Source organism: Haliotis rufescens, unplaced genomic scaffold, assembly GCF_023055435.1.
Source record: "Haliotis rufescens isolate VD_foot unplaced genomic scaffold, xgHalRufe1.0.p SCAF_20, whole genome shotgun sequence".
In the NCBI taxonomy this organism is placed as follows: domain Eukaryota; kingdom Metazoa; phylum Mollusca; class Gastropoda; order Lepetellida; family Haliotidae; genus Haliotis; species Haliotis rufescens.
Window position 1 is genome coordinate 4,287,909 of NW_025963891.1, and position 14,223 is coordinate 4,302,131.

General features: G+C 43.7%; 1 protein-coding gene across 1 annotated transcript in view; it reads right to left on the reverse strand.

Moving 5' to 3' along the window:
• Positions 1-523: 523 nt before the first annotated feature.
• LOC124142693 (short transient receptor potential channel 3-like) overlaps positions 524-14,223 on the reverse strand; it is a 116,159-nt gene continuing 102,459 nt past the window's right edge. Inside the window, exons 10-15 of the mRNA XM_048400985.1 lie at positions 12,369-12,475; positions 6,448-6,608; positions 5,741-5,947; positions 3,797-3,920; positions 1,944-2,102; positions 524-1,290 (exon numbers count right to left, since the gene is read on the reverse strand). Of these exons, the coding sequence (XP_048256942.1) occupies positions 860-1,290; positions 1,944-2,102; positions 3,797-3,920; positions 5,741-5,947; positions 6,448-6,608; positions 12,369-12,475 (1,189 nt within the window). The 3' untranslated portion in view covers positions 524-859. The remainder of the gene's footprint in view (positions 1,291-1,943; positions 2,103-3,796; positions 3,921-5,740; positions 5,948-6,447; positions 6,609-12,368; positions 12,476-14,223) is intronic.

A 14,223-nucleotide genomic window follows, 5' to 3' on the forward strand; every position in this document is an offset into this window, starting at 1 on the left:
ACACCTTCACGCTAACGGTAAACACACTTAATACAAATACATGTACGGGAACAGCAAAGCTAAAATAAAGGTTTCGTTCATTATGATACCGACAACGCACATTAATGTAAATCTAAGAAAGGGTGGCTATCTGGGTGGCCGCTCACACTGGGCGCTCAGAGCAGCAAACAATTACATGCACAATGACATCACACGAAGAACTAGAAAGAAAAAAATAAATCCTATTGGTGCCGTCAGCATGTATATATATATCTCCATGGTCGTGGTCGACCACCCGGTACGGTACAATATCCCTGCCATTCTCAGTAACAACGCTGCTCGAGGAATCCCGACACCACAACGTCCGGACACATTCGTTGAAGGTCAAGGCCGATTATGTGTGTAGCGATACCTTACAGGAGCTGCAGGCGACAGGAGATGCCGAGAATTCACTACTGAAGCTGTCCCCCGTAAAGACATTGTTAACGTTCACCACACGGGCACCATGACCACGTGTGCTGGGAAACTGTGACGTCATGTGCCCGCGCAGGAACAATATGACGTCATGTGCCCGCGCAGGAACATTGTGACGTCATGTGCCCAACTGGACACCGTGACGAGTGACGACATGTGCCCGGGGATGTGTAGTGCCCGCACTACAGAACTCAACGTCTTGGCGCCCTTAATCTCACGACAGCATAAATATCGACATGTTGCTTGTGTGCCTGGAGTACTCCAGGTAGAGAGTCCTATACACGCGGTAGCTATACACAGGGGAAGGCGAGATGACTAAGTGACCGTGAGTGCCACTCAAACATACACATCGCCTTCCAGTACACCTCCACATCAGGAACACGAGGTCCTCCACTTCGTCTCACCGTCAGACCTTGGTATCGTCCTCCTCAGGACCGGATCTCTTCCTGGAAGCACGATTGGACGACACTGCGTTAGTCTGCCCATGGGCGTTAGGAATGGCGTTTGACTGAGGCCTCGGTGCTGGCTTTAGGCACTGAGCCAAGTTGACAATTTCCCCCTGAATGTTGGCCAACGCCTGCACCACATTACACAAAGCTTTTTGGTTCTCCGTCATCAACTTGCGTATGAACTCCACGTCGTCCTGGAGACGGTTGTTCTCCTTGCTGTTGGCCTGCAGGTGCTGGAGCCGCACGTCAAGGAGCTTCTGGGACCTCTGGATGGCGTCCAGCTGGGGGATAGCCAGGGTGGTTGTCATGGGAACGTTGGCCATGGACGTTCGCCGGGTGTGATGGCTCCGGTTACTGGCCTTCCTCTTTGACAGGGCGGAGGCCCGACCTGCAACAGAGACGGCAGTTGCTACGTTAGCAGTTACGATAATGCCGACGGTGACTGTTTGAAGAGATGCGACACTGTTGACGGTGACTACTTGAACACACACGCCACTGTCGACGGTGACTAATTAATTGAACATACACGACAATGTCCTCGGTGATACAGATACGACGGTGACTACCTGACTGAATATTACCACGCTGTAGACGATGGCTACTTCATTGAACATATATGGCACTGTCGACGGTGACTGTATGGTTGAAGGTATATGCAATTTTCTTAGGAGCTATAGGCTTATATACCCAAGTGCAAACAAGCTATATATCAGCGGGTAAATATCGGCTTGACTCCGACGACTAGTTAAGATTGAATTGCAGCAACCCACGCATGTCATAAGAGGCGACTAACGGGATCGGGTGGTCAGGCTTGCTGACTTGGTTGATACATGTCATCGTATCCCAATTGCGTGGATTGCTGCTCATGATGTCAATTATTAGATTGTCTGGTCCAGACTCGATTATTTACAGACCGACGTCATACAGCTGGAATACTGCTGAGTGCGACGTTAAACAACAAACAAACAAACACACGAATAGATGTGACACCGCTGAATATTTTCACGCTGGGCAGGAGCGGCGTCCACGTAGACCTCTCACCGTCAGCTTTAGAGTTATCCTCCCCTTCCTCCTCTGGTATAGGGGGCGTGGCGAAGGGTATCCGGCTGGGTGTGTCGCTAGGTATTGGTGGCGGGGGAACGTCTGGGGCTTCTATGAACTCCACCTCCTCCGCTCTGATGTTGCCCATGTCTTTCAAGGCTGCAGTTCATTACAAGGCACAAGGCATTACAGATAAAAACATTAAAGGATGCAGAAGTCATCGATGCCAACACGCCATCGTTACGTTAGACGGAATGCAATGTTTATGCTCATGTAGCAATAAGAACCGATGATCTAGTGAGAATATATCTATGGAAATTTGGTAGGAAACATGAATGATGTATTTCAAGTTAAGGTAGGAATTATGTTGACCTTGGTAATGGTGGTCAGATTATGGATGGTGTATTAGAGTACTAGTATACAAGCAGTGTTATTCTTGTCTTTCCTATTACAAGAGATGACATATCAGCAGCCATTGTAGATTTAACATCATCTAAAGTGCCGGTTCTGATCACATTATAGCGTAGCTGTACAAGACGTTTTACTTCCTTACATTGGGATTTGTTTAATGTTTTGTTTGATAGCTCCTATGTTCATGAATTATGACGCATTGGTTTCACTGTACCGATAGACAAGGGATGTGGTTCTAACTACAGAGCAATATCTATTACAAGTATGTTCAGTTAACTAAATATACAATTTGACGTTTTGGTTTTATGCTCATGAAGAAAGTTAAAGCTCAAGGGTATAGTATGGACAATATTTTAGTTCTTCTGCAATCCCTTATAAAAACGCGAGGGACATTGATAGATGTGTTTTAAATGTTTCGAAGGCTTTAATTTCTTCAACAGGACAAATGTTTGGAACATTCTAAGAACCAGAGGGGTTATATTTGGAGCATTAAATCATAGAAAATCTGTTTTTAATAGTGTCAAATCATGTGTAAAATTTTATAATATTGTCAAGGAGTCAGCTAGATTCACTCGGTTTACAACATGGGCGTGCATGAAGTCCTTTATTATTTTCTATTCTTACGATTATAGTACCAAATAACAAAGAATTGGCTTGTGATTAGCCTGTGGGTACCAGAAATCCAACCCCACCCTGAAACCTGCACAGTTAGTTCCTCTTCCGTTTGCAGATGGTGTGTTTGTGTCTGCTGCGATATTTGGTCGCAACGTATTGACGTGTTGAAGGAGTTTTATGAAGAACGTTATTTAACGTTTAATTTAGACAAGAATGTTAGTACGTTGTCGAAATATGAAAAATGGATTATTATAAATATTTATGTGTTATGTATTCAAGATCGTTTTGTGTAAACATTTAGCTAATGTGTTGTATGCATGATAATAAAGTTGTTTTCGGTTTAATGAAATCTTTGACTAACTGACTTAACTTTAACCAATACATTCTTTAAACATATTTTCTGTCAATCTGCTAATTCTATTTTTAAAAACTACATTTCTCTCGAACTGTAATGCCATACAAGTCAAAAGCATAAAATAACACATTTTACATGCCGGTGGTCTGACATATACACATCCTGCATCACTATTTTCTGGCCCGTTTAAAATATGAGAAGGATGAGAAATGTCGATTTTTTAAATAGAATTAGCCGATTGACAGAAAATATCATGTGAGCAAGAATGGCATTCGTCTCTCTCAAAGACATAGATTACAGAAGACACCAGGATCTTGTTCGTTCGTTCCCTACATCACACTCTTTTTTTTATAGACATGACCCCGTTACATCCCCCCCGACCACCACCCCCACCCCACCCCCACCCCCACCCCAGCAAATACTCCTGTGTTCTGTGACTGCGCTATCACCAGGTCAGTTGTTATATACGTACCAGTTTCATCTTTAGCTCTCTCCAGCTTGAAGAGGTATCTCTTTACTAGCCTGTGCATGATGTCTATATACGACGTCTCATCAGGCTTTAAGTCCAACGTTTTGCACACTGTCTCTCGACGCTTCTGTGAGTGCGAAAGTGAAAGTTTTACAAGCGTCGTAAAATCATCACGTCAAACCTTCGATTCGCCAGCATCCCACAGCTGCGTACACAATAACAGTCTTAAAATATTCTACAGTAAACATTATGTCGAGATGGTGTCGTGACGCCAGTGACGTATCGTACCCCCCACTATGGACATACACTACAATTTGTATGTCGTGATGCCGGTGACGCCGATGACGTATCGTACCCCCCACTATGGACATACACTGCAATTTGTATGTCGAGATGGTGTCGTGACGCCGGTAACGTATCGTACCCCCCACTATGGACATACACTACAATTTGTATGTCGTGATGCCGGTGACGCCGGTGACGTATCGTACCCCCCACTATGGACATACACTACAATTTGTATGTCGTGATGCCGGTGACGTATCGTACCCCCCAGTATGGACATACCCTACAATTTGTATGTCGTGATGCCGGTGACGCCGGTGACGTATCGTACCCCCCACTATGGACATACACTACAATTTGTATGTCGTGATGCCGGTGACGTATCGTACCCCCCAGTATGGACATGCACTACAATTTGTATGTCGTGATGCCGGTGACGCCGGTGACGTATCGTACCCCCCACTATGGACATACACTACAATTTGTATGTCGTGATGCCGGTGACGTATCGTACCCCCCAGTATGGACATACACTACAATTTGTATGTCGTGATGCCGGTGACGCCGGTGACGTATCGTACCCCCCACTATGGACATACACTACAATTTGTATGTCGTGATGCCGGTGACGTATCGTACCCCCCAGTATGGACATACACTACTATTTGTATGTCGTGATGCCGGTGACGCCGGTGATGCCCCTGACGTATCGCTGCCCCCACTAGGTAGATGTTTCCACGGCGCCACGTGTATCTCAATGTAGCGCCTATGAAACACCTCTCCAGTAGGGGAGGTCACAATAGAGATCTCAGTGTTCCAACAGTTCTCCGTAGGCATGCTGTCCTTGAAATAGAACAGTGTGTTGATTTTGTCACACACTTGTTTAAGCACTGAAGATGTTGTTATCTGGTGTGAAACTACTGTCAGGGTGATCTACATCCTCCACCTAATGGTACTGCTGTTGCTGACGAGTAATAACAGCGTTTCCCGTTATGTTCGTGCATAGCGCGACTGCTGAAGGCAAAGTAGTGACATCTATCAGCATCTATCTACAGGTGAGGTGAAATGGGGTGTAACGTCGCGCGAAAGATTATTGCACTGTTATAGCGACGTGCATGCACGTGTGTGTGTGTGTGTGTGTGTGTGTGTGTGTGTGTGTGTGTGTGTGTGTGTGTGTGTGTGTGTGCCATCTTTTAAATACCATCTTTTAACGTCTTTTGGTATGACGCGGCCGGGGTTGGAACCCGGACCTTCCGCTCTCCGGGCGGACGCTCTGCCACTAGACCACGGAGGCGGTGTGCATCTGCCTACAACAATACATGCGTCATAAAGCTACTGCGGCTGTCACTCGCAGTTTTCGGTACTTTCTGCTCGCAAAAATTCCAAATATACAGTATTCATATGTAATTGTGATTATTTTATTCATCTTATTCTTAAGCGATTTTTTTAAAAATAATGCTGGAAAATGCCGAAAAAATAGGCTATACACAAACATAAATCGTTCACGCTGGGTGTTCTAAAAGCTGGTGGTGCTCGTTCTTCTGTTTAGTGAATTGTATGTTGAAGCGCGCTGATAACATATTCCGCTTTAAGACAAAATTCTATGTCATGATATCCAGTTTAATAGAAGTAAAACAACTAAAGTAAGAATACTGTACATACCTTCAGAAACGTCTGCTTTCTATTCTTTTCATATTCTAGGAATCCATTTTTGCTATGCTTTATCAAGTCTTTAAAGAATATATACACGTAATAGAAGGACTTGGGCGTCGGGATCATGTTGAAGGGGACGGGCAGGGTGCTGCCCTCGTCCATGTAGTTCAACCACAGCTTCGTACGGGCAAACTTCCACTCCACGTCACAGTCGGTCTGAAACACGGTCAGGGGAACGTGTGAGAAGCGAGGGGTCGACTTAACGCTGCTTTTAACGGTATTTAGCTATATATCAGCCTGACAGCTTGATGTTGGAGGACATACGTTGACGTTTTAGCGCTTGTGGAAGCTCACTAGCAAAGGTATGTAGCTGACCACAAAGACCCAAATCAGGAAAAAAATCGGATTCGATCCGCCGATCGGAGTAGGGGACGTAACTCTGCATTGACCACCCGTTCTGAACAATGTTGATTGGAAGCTATATTCTACCCGAACTTTCCGTTTGGAATCCGATCGGCAGTCAGCTATTTTCTAATCGAAGTTTACCTAAAGAGCCCAGTCCCCAGAACGCTAGTTTCTAAACGAAGTTTTTATAAAGAATTCGAATACCAGAACGTTATATTCTACCCGAATATCCCCATGTGCCCCATCCCTATAACGCTATTTTCTCCCTCACTGTTTCAAGGTAAATGCGCCCGGAGAATGCGATATTCTACCTGAATGTCTTCGAAGGAGTGGCTCATCATAGCAATGAGCATGTTGATGAGGACGATGATGATGACGACGTGGTAGATACCGAACAGGTACATCCCGACACTCTCGACGATGGACGTGCTGCTGTCGTGATGAGACGACCCGTACAAGGTAGACTTGAACACTGAAACATCATACAGGATCATCAGGCGGAAGTTATCAAATGTACGGCAGTGATGGGGATAACGGTACCATTGTTTAGTGATGATACTGGGGTACAAGGGTAACGTAGGCTCAATAACAAATCTGATTTGTTTTTTAAAAATAAGTATTCAAGTCATAATTTTAAATTTATTCGGTATCAACGGTTTTGAAAACTTTATATTAAAATGGTTAAGAAATAACGTGTGTTCAATTATGTGGCACACGTCCGCCTTGACTTGTACAAGTCTCTAAGGCAATAATTATTAGTTTAAATCATAATTTTTAGATTATGTAAATAATAAGAACATCTTGTTGTCCCTATAAGGTACTGGATCTCTTAGATCTAGACTTGAGGCTCCTGTTAGGAGGATGGCATTAGTACATCCATGGACATTTCTTTCAGTACAGCCTTGGAGCAAGGCTTACGCCCGTCCCCAACAGAGTGAGTGAGTATGGTTTTACGCCGCTTTTAGCAATACCACGGCGGAATGGGCTTCACACAATGTACCCATGTCGGGAATCGAACCGGGTCTTCGGCGTGATGGGCGAACGCTTTAACCACTAGGCTACCCGACTGCCCCCCTCAACAGAGAGTCCGCATCGAGTCCGCCTCTGATACAAATGTTCCATTAGAACAATACAGCTTCCTTAGGTATAGGGGCGGTCGGGTAGCCTAGTGGTTAAAGCGTTAGCTCGTCACGCCGAAGACCCGGGTTCGATTCCCGACATGGGTACAATGTGTGAAGCCCATTTCTGGTGTCCCCCGCAGTGATATTGCTGGAATATTGCTAAAAGCGGCGTGAAACCTCACTCACTCACTCACTCCTTGGGTATATTACGACATGCGTCTATAATAGGGTAATGAAACTCCATTGAACACTGCATGCACATGTACAATTCATCATTAGACAAATACTTATATCAGCCGGTCAATCCACACCTACCTTCAGCACATCAACAAGGAATATATCTCGCAGAGAAATCACCTACAAGTAATACTGCAACGTGGGCTATTCCTGGATCAAATGTGTACTTTCCGATAATACTGTACGGTGTCACATGACTGTACACGACGTACCTTTAACCAGGTCGACTAGTGCTGTTACACCATAGGACAATTAGTACGTACCTATTGTTGTGAAAGCGGCACCACAGGTCAAACAATACGTACCTACCTGTGACATAGTAGACGGAATCCGTACTGCGACACTGAACCTCCTGGGACAACAGCCAGAAAACATGTATACTACACACGCACGCACGCACGCACGCACGCACGCACGCACGCACGCACGCACGCACAGAGAGAAAGAAAGTAACGAGACATACGGCTGAAATGTAAATCTCAATAAAAAAATAAAAAAAGAAACAATACGGAAAGTTACTGTGAAACACCCAGGAGGACAAAGGGTCACAGGAGACAACAAAACTTGGAACACAGAAAACAGAGACACTTTGACAACAAAACACATTCTGACAACATGAGCCACACTGACAACAGGCACCCTGACAACAACGGACGCTCCAACAACATGAGGCACTGTGACAACAACGGACGCTCCAACAACGTGAGGCACTGATTGACAACAACGGACGCTCTAACAACATGAGGCACCCTGACAACAACGGACGCTCTAACAACATGAGGCACCCTGACAACAACGGACGCTCTACTTACATGCGGCTCCCCGACAACCACGGACGCTTAACAACATGAGGCGTTCTGACAACAACGGGCGCTCTAACAACATGATGCACTGATTGACAACAACGGACGCTCTAACAACGTGATGCACTGATTGACAACAACGGACGCTCGAACAACATGAGGCACTGATTGACAACAACGGACGCTCTAACAACATGAGGCACTGATTGACAAGAACGGACGCTCTAACAACGTGAGGCACTGATTGACAACAACGGACGCTCTAACAACATGAGGCACTGATTGACAACAACGGACGCTCTAACAACATGAGGCACTGATTGACAACAACGGACGCTCTAACAACGTGAGGCACTGATTGACAACAACGGACGCTCGAACAACATGAGGCACTGATTGACAACAACGGATGCTCTAACAACATGAGGCACTGATTGACAACGACGGACGCTCTAACAACGTGAGGCACTGATTGACAACAACGGACGCTCCAACAACATGAGGCACCCTGACAACAACGGACGCTCCAACAACATGAGGCACTGTGACAGCAACGGACGCTCCAACAACATGAGGCACTGATTGACAAAGGGTACAACAAGGGTTTGGCCTATCTCAGTTCCCAGGATGGACTTGCATACAGCTTATTTAGCCCAGTATTAAGATTTTAAAATCAGTACCAGACACAACTGAATCAGTTCAATAAAAGACCACTGTTATAATTTTATCGAATGCTGAGTCACAATAAAATGTCCCTAGACTTAGTCTTAATACAGTCACATTCAGTCATAGCCGTGATAACGAACAGATACCATTATAGTCCTGACCGTAGCCTTTACCGCAATCATAGTTCAGCCATTCTACGTGTTATAGTATTGTCTGTATTAACACCATTGTAAACGTATCATTGAAAATTACAGTGGTCATATCTTAGTATATGTGGGTGTGTACTCACGGAGCAAACAGATCATTACATGTGATCATGTCTTGGTATGTGATGAGTGTGTTATAATACTGCTAAAGGATCGTAGAACAAAGTCATGCTTTGGTATTTGTAGTTTGCGTAAACACAACAGTATATAAGAGCCAGATTATATTACTAATTACGTGTCGGTCTACACAGATAAAAGAAATAGATGTGTTTAAGGGACTTTGAAATTTATTTTTTATAACCTGGTCTCACTGGTTTTGGTTCTTTCAAAGTTTTTTTAAAAATGTAAGTACATGTACTTTCTGTCTTCAAGTATTGGTAATGCACTCAGAAAATTGTTTCATGTCAGCATTCATAACGATGCCAAATATTTAAAATGATTTATTTGGTATGAAAACTGTCGGCGCTATATACAATACAATATTGATTTAATCTTCCCCTCAATGTTAACAGTCGCGGATTCGCAAACGAAGTAAAAAGAGCACAGTCTAAAGATCGTTAAATGTAATCATGGGCTTCTCTCGGTATGTGTTGAGGGGGACAGTAACAGAGTGTACACATCCTTGAACACAGTAATGGCTCTATCTCAGTATCTGTTGAGTGTGTAATAACAGAGTGTACAGATTCTTGAACACAGTAATGGCCCTATCTCAGTATCTGTTGAGTGTGTAATAACAGAGAGTACAGATCATTGGACACAGTAATGACCCTATCTCCGTATCTGTTGAGTGTGTAATAACAGAGCGTACAGATCCTTGAACACAGTAATGGCCGTATCTTAGTATCTGTTGAGTGTGTAATAATAGAATGTACAGATCCTTGAACACAGTAATGGCCCTATCTCCGTATCTGTTGAGTGTGTAATAACAGAGTGTACAGATCCTTGAACACTGTAATGGCTCTATCTCAGAATCTGTTGAATGTGTAATAACAGAGTGTACATATCCTTGAACACAGTAATGGCTCTATCTCAGTATCTGTTGAGTGTGTAATAACAGAGTGTACATATCCTTGAACACAGTAATGGCCCTATCTCAGTATCTGTTGAGTGTGTAATAACAGAGTGTACAGATTCTTGAACACAGTAATGGCCGTATCTTAGTATCTGTTGAGTGTGTAATAATAGAATGTACAGATCCTTGAACACAGTAATGGCTCTATCTCAGTATCTGTTGAGTGTGTAATAGCAGAGTGTACAAATCCTTGAACACAGTAATGGCTCTATCTCAGTATCTGTTGAGTGTGTAATAACAGAGTGTACAGATTCTTGAACACAGTAATGGCCGTATCTTAGTATCTGTTGAGTGTGTAATAATAGAATGTACAGATCCTTGAACACAGTAATGGCTCTATCTCAGTATCTGTTGAGTGTGTAATAACAGAGTGTACAGGTCCTTGAACACAGTAATGGCCCTATCTCAGTATCTGTTGAGTGTGTAATAGCAAAGTGTACAGATCCTTGAACACAGTAATGGCCCTATCTCAGTATCTGTTGAGTGTGTAATAACAGAGTGTACAGATCCTTGAACACAGTAATGACCCTATCTCAGTATCTGTTGATTGTGTAATAACAGAGAGTACAGATCCTTGAACACAGTAATGACCCTATCTCAGTATCTGTTGAGTGTGTAATAACAGAGAGTACATATCCTTGAACACAGTAATGGCCCTATCTCAGTATCTGTTGAGTGTGTAATAACAGAGTGTACAGATTCTTGAACACAGTAATGGCCGTATCTTAGTATCTGTTGAGTGTGTAATAATAGAATGTACAGATCCTTGAACACAGTAATGGCTCTATCTCAGTATCTGTTGAGTGTGTAATAGCAGAGTGTACATATCCTTGAACACAGTAATGGCTCTATCTCAGTATCTGTTGAGTGTGTAATAACAGAGTGTACATATCTTTGAACACAGTAATGGCCCTTTCTCAGTATCTGTTGAGTGTGTAATAATAGAATGTACATATCCTTGAACACAGTAATGGCTCTATCTCAGTATCTGTTGAGTGTGTAATAGCAGAGTGTACAGATCCTTGAACACAGTAATGGCCCTATCTCAGAATCTGTTGAGTGTGTAATAACAGAGTGTACAGATCCTTGAACACAGTAATGGCTCTATCTCAGTATCTGTTGAGTGTGTAATAACAGAGAGTACAGATCCTTGAACACAGCAATGGCTCTATCTCAGTATCTGTTGAGTGTGTAATAACAGAGAGTACAGATCCTTGAAAACAGCAATGGCTCTATCTCAGTATCTGTTGAGTGTGTAATAACAGAGAGTACATATCATTGAACACAGTAATGGCTCTATCTCAGTATCTGTTGAGTGTGTAATAACAGAGAGTACATATCCTTGAACACAGTAATGGATCTATCTCAGTATCTGTTGAGTGTGTTATAACAGAGTGTACAGATCCTTGAACACAGTAATGGCTCTATCTCAGTATCTGTTGAGTGTGTAATAACAGAGAGTACATATCCTTGAACACAGTAATGGATCTATCTCAGTATCTGTTGAGTGTGTTATAACAGAGTGTACAGATCCTTGAACACAGTAATGGCTCTATCTTAGTATCTGTTGAGTGTATAATAACAGAGTGTACAGATGAGTGAAGACAGTCGTGGTCCTGTATCGCTATCTGTTGGGCGTGTTTCTTATGCATGCGACGATACTGAAAAAGGTGCACGTTGACACATGTGCGTTGTCACTGGTTGTCCTGTATCTGTAGACTATATTGGTCAAAGCTGCTCGACTAATAATCACAATATACTTCGTCTCAAATTTTGCTTGGACATTAAACATTAAACAAAAACGCAGGGATATTATAACCATTAATCCATTAAATGTCCTTCTTTTGAACACGTTACACGTTTCGGACACACTTTATACGCAATAGGGCTGCATTCATGAAATAAAATAATGGAGATGTATTTTATCAAGTTCAATGTTGACGTCGATATGGGGTCTAGCATCACAATTGAACAGTTGATACAGAACATGGCTCTCACGAGCAGCAGCACCACTAAACGCATGCACATTCACCAAGCATGTGAGAACACACCAACTGCTGAAACTATCTATGTTACACGAAGCCAGCTCTCGTAACCTCTACAAGCTAGGACACACATGCCAAGTACCTGGGGGCGTGTTGGGATCTCGTTTGCTGCCGTCTGTACAGTATATGTCGCCACGCTCACTGTCTAGAACTTGACATTTTTTGACTGCAAAAACGAGGTTATGAGGACTGAAAGTGACACCCCTAGATCTACTGATCACCTTAGTAGGCCTCAGTACGCACACGTACACACGTACACACGTACACACGTACACACGCAGCCACACGTAGGCAGGGCCGCTTGCTTTAGTGGCTGAGAGCAAGAAACGATAAGCCACTCTAGTGCATGGACATGGTGTTATAAACTGTGAAGGACGATGTTAGGCCACGTTCTAGGAGACCGAACTGAAACGCCAACACACATAGTGAACAGGGGGTAAATAACAATGTGAAGTTATAACACACGCCTACCTCCTCCGCCCTTGCCGCCGCTCACGACACTGGATATATAACCTGCAAGAGGAGATGGCATCTATCTGCGTACACTACCACACTGAATATAACACTGGAAGAGTTAAAACCTTGATGAAGTCTCCGGAAAATGCAAGTCTGTCCGGAACTGCACTTTTCTCATGGTGGTTCTTGGTAGGTTCCCCAAAGTGATCTCACGACTAAGGACAGTGCAGAAACACTATCACAAAGCGATCATAGCGCTATAGATGAGTGAGTGAGTGAGTTGGGTTTAACGCCGCTTTTAACAGTATTCCAGTTATATCGCGGCGTGTCAGCTTAATGTGGGAGGAAAGCCCGAAGTGATGCAGGTCTCAGACGTTTACCACTTCGGTGACACCCACGAGCACGGGTATGGTGCTGACAAATCTAGAAACATAATCGGGGCGAACCGGGATTCGAACCCACAATCATAGGTTTCTGGCGTGCCCAAGGGACGCACCTCTGCACAGCGAATCGCGGCGCCTTAGATGTTTGGGCCCCCCGTGCCCCCGGCTATAGATGAGGTAACACATACACTTTTACATAGACTTATGACGGTCTTAGTTCTAAGATCGTTTAGGAAACCCGGTCCTCTTTCCACAAAGCATTCTTAATGATACGATTATGTCGTTATATACGCACTTTCACCACACTTACGGTAGTCATAGCACTAAGATCGCTTCGCGAAACCTGGGTCCCGTTGTACAAAACAACCTAAGCGCAACGACTGTCGTAAGTCTATGTTAAGGTATAGGTTACGATCAACTTAGCGCTAAGATCGCTTTGTACAACGGCGCCCTGGTCAGAGTCAGGTACTGGTAGACGTGAATTATATACAAGTCCTTGATATTGAGACAGATGGATCCGTGGTCCTAATTACAGAAATACAACCTAACTCTCATCGAATCAATCAACTGTGTACATATGTCACATGTAGTCATTTACAAGTTTCGCCCCTAGCCTCTCCGTAAAAATAAATGCACGATTCTGTCGCCTACAAAAAACTCACGCCGCCCTATTCCCGGAAGTTCAAAAGCACCCAGTACGTAAGGGAACTCAGGGCCACGTACTGTTTAAGAATACTGCGTACGGTACGCGCGTACATGTCACACAGTGTTTTAGAATATTTAGTATTGTACAAGCGCATAGGGCCACGGCATACTATCATAACGGTTGATATCCAGTGAGATATATTTCCTGTGAAGCCCTATAGATACACACAGTTAACGGTAATACACCAGCCCCTCATATGTAACGTTCTCCACACTCTGGTGTCTCGTCTCGTTTCCACTGTTTACATCAGTACTCGTTATTAATTTTTACTTTAACGCCGGGGCATTATTATTTTGTTCAGCTACTTAGTATTTGACAAGGGCGTGACTGTTGTGACTGCCTGTCCATAACAAGTTATCTTTTTTTACCATGACGTGTAAGAACATGATCGT